The 16,608-nt window shown below is 46.4% G+C and overlaps 1 protein-coding gene across 2 annotated transcripts in view; it reads right to left on the bottom strand.

Moving 5' to 3' along the window:
• Positions 1-16,608, bottom strand: part of abcc3 (ATP-binding cassette, sub-family C (CFTR/MRP), member 3) — a 77,734-nt gene that overhangs the window by 30,730 nt on the left and 30,396 nt on the right. For both annotated transcript variants that reach the window (XM_083635401.1, XM_083635402.1), the window contains 11 exons: positions 15,046-15,291; positions 13,244-13,421; positions 12,927-13,088; positions 11,429-11,521; positions 8,188-8,391; positions 5,424-5,570; positions 5,221-5,308; positions 4,305-4,371; positions 3,437-3,563; positions 2,935-3,111; positions 1,531-1,698 (listed from right to left, as the gene is read on the bottom strand). In XM_083635401.1, coding sequence (XP_083491527.1) covers positions 1,531-1,698; positions 2,935-3,111; positions 3,437-3,563; positions 4,305-4,371; positions 5,221-5,308; positions 5,424-5,570; positions 8,188-8,391; positions 11,429-11,521; positions 12,927-13,088; positions 13,244-13,421; positions 15,046-15,291 — 1,657 coding nt within the window. The remainder of the gene's footprint in view (positions 1-1,530; positions 1,699-2,934; positions 3,112-3,436; positions 3,564-4,304; positions 4,372-5,220; positions 5,309-5,423; positions 5,571-8,187; positions 8,392-11,428; positions 11,522-12,926; positions 13,089-13,243; positions 13,422-15,045; positions 15,292-16,608) is intronic.

The following is a 16,608-nucleotide window of genomic DNA, read 5'->3' as shown; positions in this document are numbered from 1 at the left end:
TTATCAGAACTTGGTGTCATAAATAGGAAAATCCAACATGGATTAAAGAGGATGCAAAGTAATAAACCAAAGATAAGAGATACAACTTCCTCTGTAGTATATTAAAATCAATCTGCCTGAAACTCTGATGCTGGCTCAGACACTGAGGCCTATATACAGTATTCATAGTCTCACTTGCCAGACTTCCCTCCCTTCCGCGAGAGAAGTCTGGCTGCATGGAAACAGCCTGCTGGTAGAAGCTCTGCCATTGGTGGCGACCATTTCAGTCACCAGCGGAAGAAAATCCCTTGACGCTCCCTGCAAGCTCTGCCATTGGCTCCAACCCGCGCGACCATATATGGATTTCCTTCCTGCTCCCTCCCTGACAAATCTGTCCATCTCAAATGCCTGTGCCGCTGTGAAACACTCAAAGTCAACAATGCTAGCTCGGTGCTACACGCTGAAAACGATTGGATCCCCCGTTGTAGGGAGAGAGTCTGGTAAGTGAGACTAGGTTAAACCAAATAGAGCATTTCCCCCGGCAAGTCCAGAGTGGAGATCAGCGCTGCCAGACTCCTCTCCCGGAAGGGAGGGAAGTCTGGCAAACGAGACTAATATAAACACCTTTTTGTGTCTGTCATGGTCATGCATTATGTAAATTATATGGAAAAATGGTAACGAGCTGTGTCTGGTGTGACCGGTCTCCCCTGTTAACAAGGACGCCAAAATGAAACTGCCTCCACGCTGCGTTGCTTCAGTGTAGGATAGGTGTTTTATGTGTTCGGACTGTTAGACTTACATACACCTGAAGCAATTTGCACTTGCAGTTAGTCATGAAGGTTCTATTTGCTTGCACAGTGCTCTTAGAGGGCTTGTTTGCTTTGCACTACACCTTTATTTGCAAACATTTCTCAGTGAATAAGATGAAAACTGCAGCTTTTAACTCAAGCACAGGGTTCCCACACCTTCTTAAAGGTCCAATTCAAGGACTTTGCAGGCCCAATTCCCTCAAATTCAAGGACCATCATCGCATAGTTTGAGACATGGATCAAGGTTAATTATTGTTACAACACTGAGAACTAGCAGGCTTTAGAGAAGCTCACAGACAACAATACAAGAGAGAGGCTTGAATGTGTGAACACAACTGTGCTGTGCTATACGTTGAGTAAAAACAAACAAAAAGAAAATTTAATTTTTACACAAAATATATAAATTCAACACTCCCCCCCCCCCCCCCCCCCCAACCAGTTCCCCTCCCTCCGAACAGGCGCACTTAACGACCAGAGGAGGAACCACATTAGCAACCGGGATATTGCATGTTTTGGTGAAGGGGGTTCCTATATGAAGGAAACCCCCAGGGGGCACGGGGAGAACATGCAAACTCCACACAGAAAGGCCCTTTTGAAATTCAACACTTTCAATGACCCATGTCTATTTATGTCTAGTTTCAACAACTTTCAAGGCTTTGTTTTTTCCCCTCAAATTCACAAACTGTTACAGCGTGGTTGAGCAGCAGCCGGTCTGGCTAGGCGGCCGGGTTCCTCTCCTCACCTTGCCCTGTAGTGCCCCCTCCGGGCCGATGAGGTTGTCAAAGATGTGTTTGGCCACGTGGGCGTCCACGGCGGACAGCGGATCGTCCAGCAGGTAGACATCAGCCTCGCTGTACAGCGCCCGGGCCAGGCTCACCCTCTGTCTCTGCCCACCCGAGAGGTTGATGCCCTGCAGGGTTAAGAGACACCAGAGAAATGAGTGGACAGATAGACAGACTAGAGCAGACCCAAACAGCCATCTGCGGTGAAATACAGTGCGGAAGAAGAGGTTCTACGGTTGAGAAGATGTAGTGCCAAAGAAAAGGTCTGTTTGACGGCAAGGTAAAGCGCTGAAAATGTTGTTAATATAGATAATAATAGATAATATATATATACACAACTGATATTGATTTGTTTAGGTGGGCCTTCTTTTAGGTGGCTAAAATACATTTTGCTGCTGTATATTGCTTTGCTTCTGTGCTGGTATTACTCTCTACTTCTCCAAAATGTGTGCGCCCAGACCACCATCTACTGTAGATGATACACTGACTATCGATAAGTACCTCATACAACCCCACGTCAAACGTCAAATAACCAGAAATATCCCTTTAATCTGAAAAAGTGTGGGAAACCCGGGAATGAAGCACCACTTCACTTACTGTATATCCAGACAGATTTACGATGACAGACAACACAAAATTGCTGAAAGAAAGGAAACCAAAGCTGATACCTGAAAACAGAAACAATTAAGAATGACCGCACCGTGGATATATGCCTCCGCCAACAAGTGAGCAGTCGACATCCATGTCTGTCCAGACTTTGACGTTTGAGCCAAATGTGATGAAATTCCGTCCGCGTTAACGAGTTAGAAAATGGTGCTCGTGAGGTCACAGTGACCTTGAACTTTGACCACCAAAATGTAATCAGTTCATCCTTGAGTCCAAGTGGACCTTTCAGCCAAATGTGAAGAAATTCCGTCAAGGCGTTACTGAGATATTGCGTTAACGAGCCTGAAAATGACATTCATGAGGTCACAGTGACCTTGAACTTTGACCACCAAAATGTAATCAGTTTATCCATGAGCCAAATGTGACAAAATTACATCAATGTGTTCCTGAGATATCGCCTTAACGAGCTAGAAAATGGCATCCGTGAGGTCACAGTGACCTTGAACTTTGACCACCAAAATGTAATCAGTTCATCCTCGAGTCCAAGTGGACGTTTGAGCCAAATTTGTCAAAATTCCGTCAAGGCATTCCTGAGATATCACGTTAACGAACATCGGACGGACGTACAACCCGAAACCATAATGCCTCCGGCTCGGCTCATAAAAAGGGGATCTAAAGTTCTGCTTCAAGGGAAAATGAAAGTAAAGGCTTACATATACAGCCTGAGGTTTAAACCGATGCGTTGTTCTTTACTCTACCTTCTCTCCTATCTCGGTCATGTCTCCCCCAGGCAGCACTTCCAGGTCAGGGGTGAGGGCGCAGGCCTCCAGAACGCAGTGGTACTTCTGCTCATTGTAGGCTTTCCCAAACAGGATATTATCCCTCAGGGTGTTATTCTGGATCCAGGCCTGCTGGGGTACGTAGGCCACCGAACCCTGGGGAGAGAGGCCGGAGGATGCCTTTTGTATTTAGATATGATTTAGCAGGATTACGGTATATTTACACCTGCCATTAAAATGCCACTCTTGAATTTCTCTTGTTTGTTTATGCTAATTATTCTAATATATCAAAAATAATGTAGCAATGATTTGTTTATGTTCTAATGTGACACATAGCACCTTTAATTTTAGACCGTTTACATCGGAGACACATTTGGGTGATCTGATTTTGACTGCGTAGGCGAGATGAATATCTGAAGCATACCTGCCTGTCAGTCATGCAGCACAATACTCCCTCAGGCTCTGACATGTGAACTCTTACCCGAATAGAAACCTCTCCCTCCAGTTTCTCCATTTCACCCAGCAGTGCAGAGATCAGGGAGGACTTCCCGCAGCCGACGTGACCCACCACGGCCAGCAGAGAGCCTTGGGGCACCATCAAGTTAATACTGCGAACACAGCAGGCATTTATACAGCATGATAATTAGCCCAAGCCCGAGCCAGGTGAAATGTAGCCTGGTAAACCAGCCGGTCACGTAAACTCACATTTCTGGCCTGAAGCTTTCACCCAGTGTTCGCAGTGGGTGGAAGTTGGGCGGGTGTACTTGCCTTGACAGACAACTCCTTCAGCCAATCAGCGTTGGATCCAGTCAAACCCAAATCCACTCGGGAGAACGGCAAAAACATATTTTCCACCCAGAAACTCTGCTGTTGCATGCTCCTGTACTTGTTTAATTGTTGTTATTGAGTCTATTTCTGCAATAACTGCACTTTATGCCTGTTCAAACTAGTCAAATGTTGACATTACTCCTTGAGGCGGACAGGCAAGGAGGCGGCCATTGCTGTTTTGCTAGCGATGTTCCTGATTGGCCGGTTACGATGTCAACTACGAGGCGGGTCGCTGATTGGCTCATCTGCTTTGCAGTTTCTGCAGAAGGCCCTCCCAGAGTTGAGGCCAGACGGAAACGAAGAACGAAATGAAATGTGAGTTCACGTGACCGGCTGCTTTACCAGGGTAGGTGAAATGTGGTTAGTGTGATCTATAATGGTTGTATTGTTCAACCATAGCCCCAGGCATGACAACACAAACATAAAATACATGGGGATTGTATTTGAAGATAACAGATTGTCATTACACACAAATGTGGAGCTGTTTTCGGGAATTAATTTCTTGGAAATGTTGAACGTACTTGTGCAGAGCAGGAGGATCTTCTTTAGCCCAGGTGAATTTCCCATTGACAACTGTCAGCGAATAATCTGTTGAGCAACAAGAGGTAATGAGTCTTTTCAGCAGAACGCTGCTTTTCCATGTTTGAAAAGACTCGACTGTGAAAAGCATTTCTGAGCTAGTAGTCACCCAACACCACTCAAAAGGCGGTGTATACACAGGCTCTCAGCCAGATGGCAGGTGACAGGTACAAAGGGGACAGCAGTGACCATCATGCGCTAAAAAAATATTTTGAGAGCGCAGTCAGGTTACTCCACAAATAAAAATGACATTGCATAATTTCTCAAACAGGAAGTAACTGATGGGGTTGTGGCAACCATCCTAGTGAGTTGTGAGCGTGTGCAATAAGAACAGTGATGTGAAAAGTCTGTGATTGAAGCTGTCCATTGCTGATGTTCGAGATTGATGTTGATATTTAGATCTTTAAATTTGACGATTTCCCAAAAGAGTTTTACCAAGTTTTCAGTGTTTCCCTTACATTTTTATTGCCATTTAGTTTGACAGCTATTGAGAGTTGATTTGAGTTAAGTTGTGGACCAGTGCATTTGTGCATGAATGACTCAAATAAACGCTCAATAACTGTTTTCACACACACACACACACACACACACACACACACACACACACACACACACACACACACACACACACACACACACACACACACACACACAGACACAGAGTGTATATATATATATACTGTATATATGTGTATAGATTTTTAATTTGTGTGTTTGTGTGTGTATTACACACACAAACACACAAATTAAAAATCTATACTTTTGACAACCTTAAAACTACATAAACAAATACATAAATCAATACTGCTCAGTGCTCTAACTCTAAGCAGGAATGGGAGCAGCAGGGGTTTGTTTTACCTGTGGTTGTGTTTTTCCTGTCCACCGAATGTGGGTCCAGCTCATCGTGACTCAGGAAGTTTTGGATTCGCCTCAGGGAGACACTGGCCTGAGATGCAGAACAAACAAACAGGCCACTGAATGAAATGAACACCACCAGCACACCGTGCAGAAGACGAGAAAAGAAAAGAAAGACAAATCAAAGCAAAGAAAAGAGTTCCCACCTGTACGATGCTGCTGATGACCTGTGGCAGCATGTTGAGAGGAAACCTAAGGATGTTGAAGAGTGAGAGCGACACAAAGGCCTTCCCTGCATCCAGGATATTGTTCTCATCCACAGTCACATACACGGCGAACGTCGTCAAGGCAACCTGTAAGCACACCAGACACAAAAGCCCCTCAGACACCGAGGTCCATCAATCTACTGTAGACATGTAGTGCTGTGATAGTGTCCACACACTGGCACAGTGCATTCAACCAGTGACTGAGGAATGACATGGCCTTCCACAGCTCAAAATACCCACCACACTGAAATACATGCTGTATTGTTAGCTGCATTGTAAGTAACCCTCTCATAACCAGTGTTGGGACTAACGCGTTACAGTAACTAAGTTACTTTTTGCGGTAACGAGTACTGTAACGAATTACTTCATCAGTAACGTAACATACTTACAATTATTGCGGTTTAAACAGGCTCGTTAAGAATTAAAAAAAGTAACTCAAAAGTTACTTTCCTAGTAACTAGCGAGTAACTTAAAGTAACTAAGTTACTTTTCAGAGCAGTAACTAGTAACTGTAACTAAGTTACTAATTTAAAGTAACTTGCCCAACACTGCTCATAACCCACCACACTGAAATACATGCTGTATTCACCTTATGTAGCCCCGCACACTTGACCCAGTTGTGTTATGACTTCCTGTTCAAAACACCGTCTGTTTTACCTGGTCACTAGCACTGTACTGTCACAGGCAGTGTCAACACAATAGGAAGTAACTGGCTGACCCCTGTGTTGGAACATAAGGTGAATAGGACAAATCAGCGTGACATCACAACCCCCCGGAAATGCAGAACCCTGCAGCAGTTAACTAGTATGAGTTGTGCCAAACAAACGTTAATATCTCAAAAACTATACATCACATCGCTTATATTTTGACATTCTGAGTGAGAGCTCAAGAGTCTGATGTATAATATATGTTGTGTTAAGGTTGTGTGAACTGTCGCAGTTTTTAAAATGAAGTGAATTGTTAAACGGCACAGCCGGTTAGAGTGAGACACTCAAGGCTGGCTCCATAGGGTCCCATTAAAAAGTTACCCCCAGTAAGCTGTTTGTTTAGCAACACTGATCCCTTGTATTGTTAGCTGCATTGTAGTAACTCTCTGAAATACATGCTGTATTGTTGTTTTTGCTGTATGGCTGAGTGATGCCCAGATTACTTTTTATTGAGCATGTGCCAGCTGCTTTACAAAAACAGTTTACATGCAGCTATGTGTGAAACAAAAAACAAGAAAACAAAAGAGAATCCTATTGCTACATACCAGTCCCACATATTAATGCAAAGTGGTCTCCAACCTGCACTATACTCTTTAAAAGTGATCATAGTTAGTTTGGCTAACTACCAAGTAGTTTTTCAGATTTATCTAATAGCACTTGAATGCACCATTCCTCTTGGAAATGCTCTCCCCGCAGAGGCACCCACACAACGTACAATGTACGTCTCCCCCAGAAAGTAGTGCAGTACCTACAGTACCTCCCACGTGCTATGTCCTACCGGTGAAGCTTTGGTTCAGTGTAATTTTGATTATGTGTGTTCTGCTTGGTATAGTGGCTTGACGGCAAACCTCAGCAACAAACTGCAGGTGATCTAAAATAACATCGTTACTTCGTTTCTTATTAGATGCACCTCCTAGAACTCATGTAGGGAGTAATGAATTCAAGAAGGTGGGCCTGCTGCCAGTGCACCGCAGGATAGAACAGTTGAAACTCAACCACATGTATAACATGATAATGGTACTGCTCCATACCACACTACATGGGCTCACAGATAGTCATGGTCCCTACTCAGCATGACATGCTGAAGAAGGCCGTTAGGCTGAAACGTCCGTGTGTTGTACCTGGTGAAAAGCTGGAATAAACCTGACGAAAGGACATTTTTGTGTGCTGGCTCTCCTTCTCCTACCAAGTGTTCTCCTGTGCCGTGCACCGAAACTTTAGAAACACCGGTGAGTGTGCTCGCTGTTGGCTTATGCCAATTTGTTTGAACCCTACTCAGCATGGACACAACACAAAGGCCAGTGTGAGCTCATGTATAGTACCACGGGTGAACGGTGTAGCTCGGAGCTCCTCCTTTTTTTTTTTTACACAGGGACCTTACTGTGGAACAGCCTTCCACATACTGTGGAACAGCCTTCCACATACTGTGGAACAGCCTTCCACTAGGCATCAAACTGTCAGAGTCTAGAGGGGTTTTAGAGGCATGCTCATCTAGTTTTCTAGATGAATCTGTGTTTAACTGTGATGACTGTTTCTATTCTTGTGTAAATGTTTTGTGTAGTTTCTAATGTAATTTGAGTGGGACTAAAATGGACGATTTTAGGACTTTTTTTTATAAGTACCATATGTATTGGTGTCTAATCTATTTTATGTTTGTGATGGGGTTTTTCGCTACAGTTTTTAAATGACTATATGTTTTGTGTTATTGTCTGTCCTGTTATTAAAACATCAGGGACCATGTTGGAAACAAGTGTTTACACTTTTACATGCTATTCCATGGATCTTTTATTGTCTCTATACCCATGAATAAAGTCAATCCATCAATCAATCAACTAAGTAATGGTCCTTTAAAATTGCTAGATTTTTAAATGACTTTGTTGTGAGGTTCTCTCCATCCTAGAGCACGGAACAAACCTGGCTACAGCTGAACATGAACATCCACACGATGACCATAAAACAGACACCCTGTGACAAAAAGACATCCGGCTTGAGCATACCAGGAAAGGAGCGCTGGTCCAGGCCATGGTGGAGAGCGCGCCCAGGTAGGCTGTCTTGCGCAGCACATTGAGTTCCTTCTCCCGAATGTCCTGGACCTTGTCCCTGAAGGAGTTCTCCCATGCGTACAGCTTCAGCACTTTGATGCCGTTCAGGATCTCATTCATCAGCTTGATACGCGCATCCTTGTACTGCATTAGTTCCACCTGGCACGGAGGAAGAGAGGCAGGGGATTGAAAGGTTGAGAGATTTCAAACAAGGGAGAGGAATCGGAAGACAAACTGTTCTTTTCCTCGGTGTCAGAAACAATAACTTCATGAATGAATAGACTTGAAAGTAAAGCCAAGACACGAAGTGGAGTATTGTCTGCACAGAAAAATCGACAAAGGTAACTTATTTGAAGTGGGGAAAAATGTAGAATAATGTAAAACCACAGGATTTCTTACACATGCTTGAATTCTTACATATATTTCCCATGGCCATATCAGTGGATTGAAACGTACACAACGGAACGAGAGACATTTTGAACTTGTGTGGCATTCATCTATGGTCGCACTTTACAAAGGTTACAGCTGCAGTGGGTATTCTCTGCCAAACTAGACATGGTGTGAGCGTATGTACTTGGTAGGCCTGTGTCTTCATGGTGTGAGCGTATGTACCTGGTAGGCCTGTGTCTTCATGGTGTGAGCGTATGTACCTGGTAGGCCCGTGTCTTCATGGTGTGAGCGTATGTACCTGGTAGGCCTGTGTCTTCATGGTGTGAGCGTATGTACCTGGTAGGCCTGTGTCTTCATGGTGTGAGCGTATGTACCTGGTAGGCCTGTGTCTTCATGGTGTGAGCGTATGTACCTGGTAGGCCCGTGTCTTCATGGTGTGAGCGTATGTACCTGGTAGGCCTGTGTCTTCATGTTGTGAGCGTATGTACCTGGTAGGCCTGTGTCTTCATGGTGTGAGCGTATGTACCTGGTAGGCCTGTGTCTTCATGGTGTGAGCGTATGTACCTGGTAGGCCTGTGTCTTCATGGTGTGAGCGTATGTACCTGGTAGGCCTGTGTCTTCATGGTGTGAGCGTATGTACCTGGTAGGCCTGTGTCTTCATGGTGCGAGCGTATGTACCTGGTAGGCCTGTGTCTTCATGGTGTGAGCGTATGTACCTGGTAGGCCCGTGTCTTCATGGTGTGAGCGTATGTACCTGGTAGGCCTGTGTCTTCATGGTGTGAGCGTATGTACCTGGTAGGCCTGTGTCTTCATGGTGTGAGCGTATGTACCTGGTAGACCTGTGTCTTCATGGTGTGAGCGTATGTACCTGGTAGGCCCGTGTCTTCATGGTGTGAGCGTATGTACCTGGTAGGCCTGTGTCTTCATGGTGTGAGCGTATGTACCTGGTAGGCCTGTGTCTTCATGGTGTGAGCGTATGTACCTGGTAGGCCTGTGTCTTCCTGGTGTGAGCGTATGTACCTGGTAGGCCTGTGTCTTCCTGGTGTGAGCGTATGTACCTGGTAGGCCCGTGTCTTCCTGGTGTGAGCATACATACCTGGTAGGACCGTGTCTTCATGGTGTGAGTGTATGTACCTGGTAGGCCCGTGTCTTCATGGTGCGAGCGTATGTACCTGGTAGGCCCGTGTCTTCCTGGTGTGAGCGTATGTACCTGGTAGGCCTGTGTCTTCATGGTGTGAGCGTATGTACCTGGTAGGCCTGTGTCTTCATGGTGTGAGTGTATGTACCTGGTAGGCCCGTGTCTTCATGGTGTGAGCGTATGTACCTGGTAGGCCCGTGTCTTCCTGGTGTGAGCGTATGTACCTGGTAGGCCCGTGTCTTCCTGGTGTGAGCGTATGTACCTGGTAGGCCTGTGTCTTCATGGTGTGAGCGTATGTACCTGGTAGGCCCGTGTCTTCATGGTGTGAGCGTATGTACCTGGTAGGCCCGTGTCTTCATGGTGTGAGCGTATGTACCTGGTAGGCCCGTGTCTTCATGGTGTGAGCGTATGTACCTGGTAGGCCCGTGTCTTCATGGTGTGAGCGTATGTACCTGGTAGGCCTGTGTCTTCATGGTGTGAGCGTATGTACCTGGTAGGCCTGTGTCTTCATGGTGTGAGCGTATGTACCTGGTAGGCCTGTGTCTTCCTGGTGTGAGCGTATGTACCTGGTAGGCCTGTGTCTTCCTGGTGTGAGCGTATGTACCTGGTAGGCCCGTGTCTTCCTGGTGTGAGCATACATACCTGGTAGGACCGTGTCTTCATGGTGTGAGTGTATGTACCTGGTAGGCCCGTGTCTTCATGGTGCGAGCGTATGTACCTGGTAGGCCCGTGTCTTCCTGGTGTGAGCGTATGTACCTGGTAGGCCTGTGTCTTCATGGTGTGAGCGTATGTACCTGGTAGGCCTGTGTCTTCATGGTGTGAGCGTATGTACCTGGTAGGCCCGTGTCTTCATGGTGTGAGCGTATGTACCTGGTAGGCCCGTGTCTTCATGGTGTGAGCGTATGTACCTGGTAGGCCCGTGTCTTCATGGTGTGAGCGTATGTACCTGGTAGGCCCGTGTCTTCCTGGTGTGAGCGTATGTACCTGGTAGGCCTGTGTCTTCCTGGTGTGAGCGTATGTACCTGGTAGGCCCGTGTCTTCCTGGTGTGAGCATACATACCTGGTAGGACCGTGTCTTCATGGTGTGAGTGTATGTACCTGGTAGGCCCGTGTCTTCATGGTGTGAGCGTATGTACCTGGTAGGCCCGTGTCTTCATGGTGTGAGCGTATGTACCTGGTAGGCCCGTGTCTTCCTGGTGTGAGCGTATGTACCTGGTAGGCCTGTGTCTTCCTGGTGTGAGCGTATGTACCTGGTAGGCCCGTGTCTTCCTGGTGTGAGCATACATACCTGGTAGGACCGTGTCTTCATGGTGTGAGTGTATGTACCTGGTAGGCCCGTGTCTTCATGGTGCGAGCGTATGTACCTGGTAGGCCCGTGTCTTCCTGGTGTGAGCGTATGTACCTGGTAGGCCTGTGTCTTCCTGGTGTGAGCGTATGTACCTGGTAGGCCTGTGTCTTCCTGGTGTGAGCGTATGTACCTGGTAGGCCTGTGTCTTCATGGTGCGAGCGTATGTACCTGGTAGGCCCGTGTCTTCCTGGTGTGAGCGTATGTACCTGGTAGGCCCGTGTCTTCCTGGTGTGAGCGTATGTACCTGGTAGGCCCGTGTCTTCCTGGTGTGAGCGTATGTACCTGGTAGGCCCGTGTCTTCCTGGTGTGAGCATACATACCTGGTAGGACCGTGTCTTCACAGCAATGGCGGCGTTAAAAGGGATCAACAGGATCATGACAGCCACACCAGCCAGCACAGATGGACCGAGGTTCTACAAAATAGTGCAGACCATAAAGACACAGCATGTCAATGCACTGGGCATAGTGTGTGTGTGTGTGTGTGTGTGTGTGTGTGTGTAAACAAAATGTGGTAGGGCCAAACACGGCCATAACCTCCCTGTGCTCTGGATGCCTGTAATCTGGTTTCCTGGGTCATTAAAGGAAAAGTACACCCTTGGATACTATTACACTTCCTGTGTCCTGTAGTCTCACGTGGTCAGACCCTCCGTCGATGTCAGCAAGCTTCCAGCAACGGAGGGTCTGAATCACACACGTCTTAATCTCTCCAGACAGACTTTCCACTTGCATCGAAAACCTGCCAGCAAGCTCCATGAAAAGCTGAATAACAGAGCTCGTAGGCTCCATGAAAAGCTGAATAACAGAGCTCGTAGGGGAGGGGGCACGCTGCGCTTTACCCCATCAAAATGGAGTGGACGTGACCGAGAGTCAAACGGTGTGTAGTCAAACTTACCATTTTCAGCGTGTAGGAAGTTGCTACTTGGTACTAGCAACGAGCTAGCATTGTTGTTGTTTCATAGCGACAGAGGGATTTGTGCCCTATTTGTTGTTTGCTGTGATTTTGCACTATTTACCTACTGCACGTTGTCTGTAACGGAGCCCACAGCATAAGAATGTAACACATGTGTACTCATACAACGGAGTGACAATAAAAATCTTGAATCTTGATTTGAGAGCGACACGCAGGGACTAGAAAGGAAATCCATAAATGGTCAGAGCTGGTCGGTCAGAGCCAATGGCAGAGCTTGCAGGGAGCGGAAAAGGATTTGCCGATCTGGGGAGAGCTATAGAATAGCACCATGCTTCCTCCGACACATGCGCAGTTGCCAGCCGCTTCTTTTCACCTGACAGCAGGGTGCTTCACCGGCGGCAGGACGTAGCACGTGGGAGGATCACGCTATTCCCATAAGTTCCCTTCCGCCCCGACCAGGTGCCCCGACCGACCAAAGGAGGCGCTAGTGCAGCGACCAGGACACATACCCTCAATCCGGCTTCCCACCCGCAGACACAGCCAATCGTGCCTGTATGGATGCCTGACCAAGCCAGAGGTAACACGGGGGCGCGAACCTGCGACCCTCGTGTTGGTAGGCAGGGAATCTACCGCTACACTACCCTAAGGCAGTCAAACTGCTTGATGAGCATCTTCAGTCATGAATCGGTCTATGCTCTGTAGCATGTAAACGAATATGAGGGGAATGTTCTAAAGCAACTCATGTAAACACCTTCATCGAAATATTGTCTTATTTAGAATAAGATTAATAGTCCATTGCAGCCCATGTAAATGTAGTCACTGATGACCTTTAGAGGGGTGACAAAGTTCCTACTATCTGCGTGAAGACGCGCGTGTGTGTTTGCGTGGTCTATTGTGCTGGCACCTACCATCCAGAGGAAGTACAGTGCCAGTACGATCTGCAGAGGGGCGGACCACAGCATGTTGAGGAAGGTAGTGAGGTCCATGAACCTCTGCGCGTCCACGGACATCAGGTTGACAATCTCTCCCACTGTTGACGAACGCTTTGCCGAGTTGGTTATCACCATCGACTGAAGGACAAGGGCAGGGAAAAGAGAGCACAGGTACAAATGTACAAATACAGAGAAAGTGATTTATCTGGGGCCACAAATTCCTATGCTACATTTTGTGTATTATAGACCATACAGAGGTGTGTGTGTGTGTGTGTGTGTGTGTGTGTGTGTACCTTCCTGTAGATAGCTCCTATAATAGCCGAGCGCAGCCTCATGCCGGTGATGAAGCAGTACTGAAAGTGCTGGTGGAGGATGAGAGTCTGAAGGAAGGCTGTGAAGAACATGAGGAAGGCCAGCGTGTAACCCCACCAATCAGGAGCATCCTTCTCTTTCGTGAAGTAGATCAACATGCTAGAGAGGGAAAGTAATTTGGAGTTCTTCAGTCAAAGTGTAAATCGCAGCGCCATCTATCAGCAGTACGCATCAGTGCTAATGTAGGCCCTAACCCTTCAGTCAAAGTGTAAACCACAGTGCCAAACCACACGCCACTGAGGCACATGGCTAACTTTTCATGCAAGCCCTTGTTTCCCGTCACATACAGACTGTAGCTCAGGAGGTAGAGCGGGTTGTCCACTAATCGCTTTGGATAAAAGAGGTCGGTGGTTCGATTCCCGCCTCCTCCAGTCTGCATGTCGAAGTGTCCTTGGGCAAGATACTGAACCCCAAATTGCTCCTGATGGTGTGCCAGCACCCTGCATGGCAGCTTGCCACCATCGGTGTATGAATATGTGAATGTACCTACTGATTGTAAAGCGCTTTGGATAAAAGCGCTATATAAATGCAGGCCATTTACCATTTAGCACTTTCATGCTCTGTTAATGAAATAAAAATATATAGAAATATATAGTTGTGATTAAAGGGTTCGGTGGGCCCCGGAAGATTTTCAGATTTCAAAGTGGGCCCCAGTATTCTTAAGTTTGGGAACCCCTGCTCTATAGCATCACAGTCCAAATGTTCAGACATTAGTGCTGCATAACCAGGGAATTAATCCCATTGTTATATGTGAGTTATATGGAGGGAAGTTATCTGACCGATGGGAATAATATTACAGAGAATTATTTTTTGAATATAGAAGAAACAAATAATTTGACTTATTTTTTTATAGATATGGCACCAGTGAAAAGGCTGTATGTCAGATATCACATCAGTCTTAAATAAGCTGACTAGAAAAGATGACGATACAAAAATCTATACAGCAAAATGGCTATCTCATGGCTTATCTCGTTGAAAATGATAGCTAACCCAGAGATAAGGGTTTCACAGAACAGCTGCTATCTCTAAGTCTGTACACAGTCATCAACAGCTAAAAAAAGGAAACATTTACATGGCAATTTTGCATCATAAACAAAGACGGCACCCATTTCTCATAATGACAGTTGCCATACAATGGATGAAGCAAAACCACATGCAAAAACAAAAACCTGCATGTTTTGCAAACATGCAAAACATGCAGGGGAAAGGGCTTGATAACGTTGGAACAATGGTGGCTTGTTGGTATTCCACACTTGCAAATACGTTTTCAATGAACCTCCGGGTTCACCTGAGGAGCTGAGGGTTGACGAACACGATCACGTCCTGCAGCAGCTTAACCCTAACCCTAAAACCCTAACCCCTAACCCTAACCCTAAACCCTAAACCTAGTGTCCTCTAGAGAGAGAGTGGCGTCAGCGGAGGACCAAAATGCGAGACTCATTAGCCAATGAACAGCCAGGAATGGGTCTCGCGCTACTTTTGCATGCTCAAATAATGCTGATAATGTACAATTTGATTCAAGGGGGAAAAAACCCTTTCAGAGTACAACACAAACTGTCTATTTTGCTGCAACTCGACAGTGCTGCTTAATCCAGGACCTTACTTCCTGGAACTCTTGAGAGTAAAAAACTGGTCCATTGGAGTGAATGGAGATGTCGGAACTCTTCTATTATACGGCTCTGCCTAAACCTAAACCTAAACCCTAACCCTAACCCGGGTTCACCTGAGGAGCTGAGGGTTGACGAACACGATCACGTCCTGCAGCAGCTTGTAGGCCGAGCCGATCAGGAAGTAGGGCCCGAAGGCTTTGATGAGGGCCCGCAGGAAGGACGGCTGCCGTGGAGAGCCTTTCTGTTTGGACAGCAGCACCTCCACTTCCTCCGGGCTGCTTTCTCCTTCTCCTCTGATGTGGTTGGTTGTTTCTGGCGGTGGCTTGGCGTACACAGCCTGGCTGGAGAGATTCTGCTCACTGGAAGAGAGAGACAGGTAGTGACGTAGGGAGTAAAGAGGCGTGAAGTGGGTGAACTATGATCTTCAGCCAGTGAACGTCATAAGGCAAGTGCAGCAGTTAAAGTCCCTGGAAACCAGAAATATTTTATTATTATTTAGCATTTTGAGTTCATCACATCACAGGAACCTATGTTAATAAGCCACCAGCCAAATTTGAACGATGATGAATGTCGCAAAGTACTATATAAATTTAGGTTTGACAGTCATGACAAAAGTCATGAGAATCAATTAGATTTTAGAGTGTATTTTCTCCCGCGGACTGTGTGGGCGTGTCCCGTCTGCAGCAGGTCTCCTCTCTCTCTCTCTCTCTCGGAGCAGACCGAGGAGACCTGGAGAGAGAAGGAGAGAGAGAGAGAGAGAGAAGGAAAGAGAGATGGAGTGTGTGTGTGTGTGTGTGTGTTCGCACGTTGCTCGACGCATAGCACAGACAGAGAGGGTTTACAGAGAGGAAGAGATCTCTGCGCTGCGAGTGCACAGCGCTACTGTGTGTGTCAGTGTGTGTGTGCGCGCGTGCGTGCATGCGTGTGTGTGATTCGATTAAATCTTATGACGTGATAAGATCATGCATTTTAGCACCGCGCGCACCGCTCTCTTCAATGAGGAAATGGAAATCCAGACCTTGTAGAAAAGTGTCGATTTTTGGGGTTAGGGTGAAAGTAATGTCAACTTACTTTCTGAGGCACACAATTACTCACATAAGACCCTAAATTTAATAGTTAGAAGGTTTTTGTGGATTTTGGTTTCCAGGGACTTTAACTGCTGGGGAGTGTGAGGAAGAGTCAGTCACAGAGGCAGCACTCTGGGAACCCAGAGTCTATTTGAATTTGAAAAATAGACTCTGGGACAGCCCTACCGTTTTTCCCAGCTTGCTGTACAGCGCGCCTCTCGTGCCACCGTCACTTCCTTCTCCACGTCCGTCCTCCACTGTTTACAGTCTAAATAGCAACTTGCACAGCGACTTTCCAGTCATTTTCCACTGCTGTTGTAAGACGAGTCGACGTCTTCTATGTAGTTTTAACGTTATTAGTGAATAGCCGAAACGGATGCGGAAAAGGAAAGCGGAAGTGACGGAAAAGCCTCCGTCACTTCCTTTTCCACGTCCATTTCGGCTATTCACTAATAACGTTAACGCATAAACACACTGCATAGAAGACGTCAACTCGCCCTGGGCGCATGTTTTATTTATTTATTCATTCATTCAGTTAGTTGTTTATTTATTTGGGGGGAAGGTTCATACATAGGAATCTTGAGCCCGAAATGTAAATTCCTTTTTCTT

Source organism: Poromitra crassiceps (genome assembly GCF_964638095.1).
Source record: "Poromitra crassiceps genome assembly, chromosome: 4".
Lineage (NCBI taxonomy): Eukaryota > Metazoa > Chordata > Actinopteri > Beryciformes > Melamphaidae > Poromitra > Poromitra crassiceps.
The sequence above is the reverse complement of the archived record's forward strand: the minus strand, read 5'-3'. Positions and strand labels throughout refer to the sequence as shown.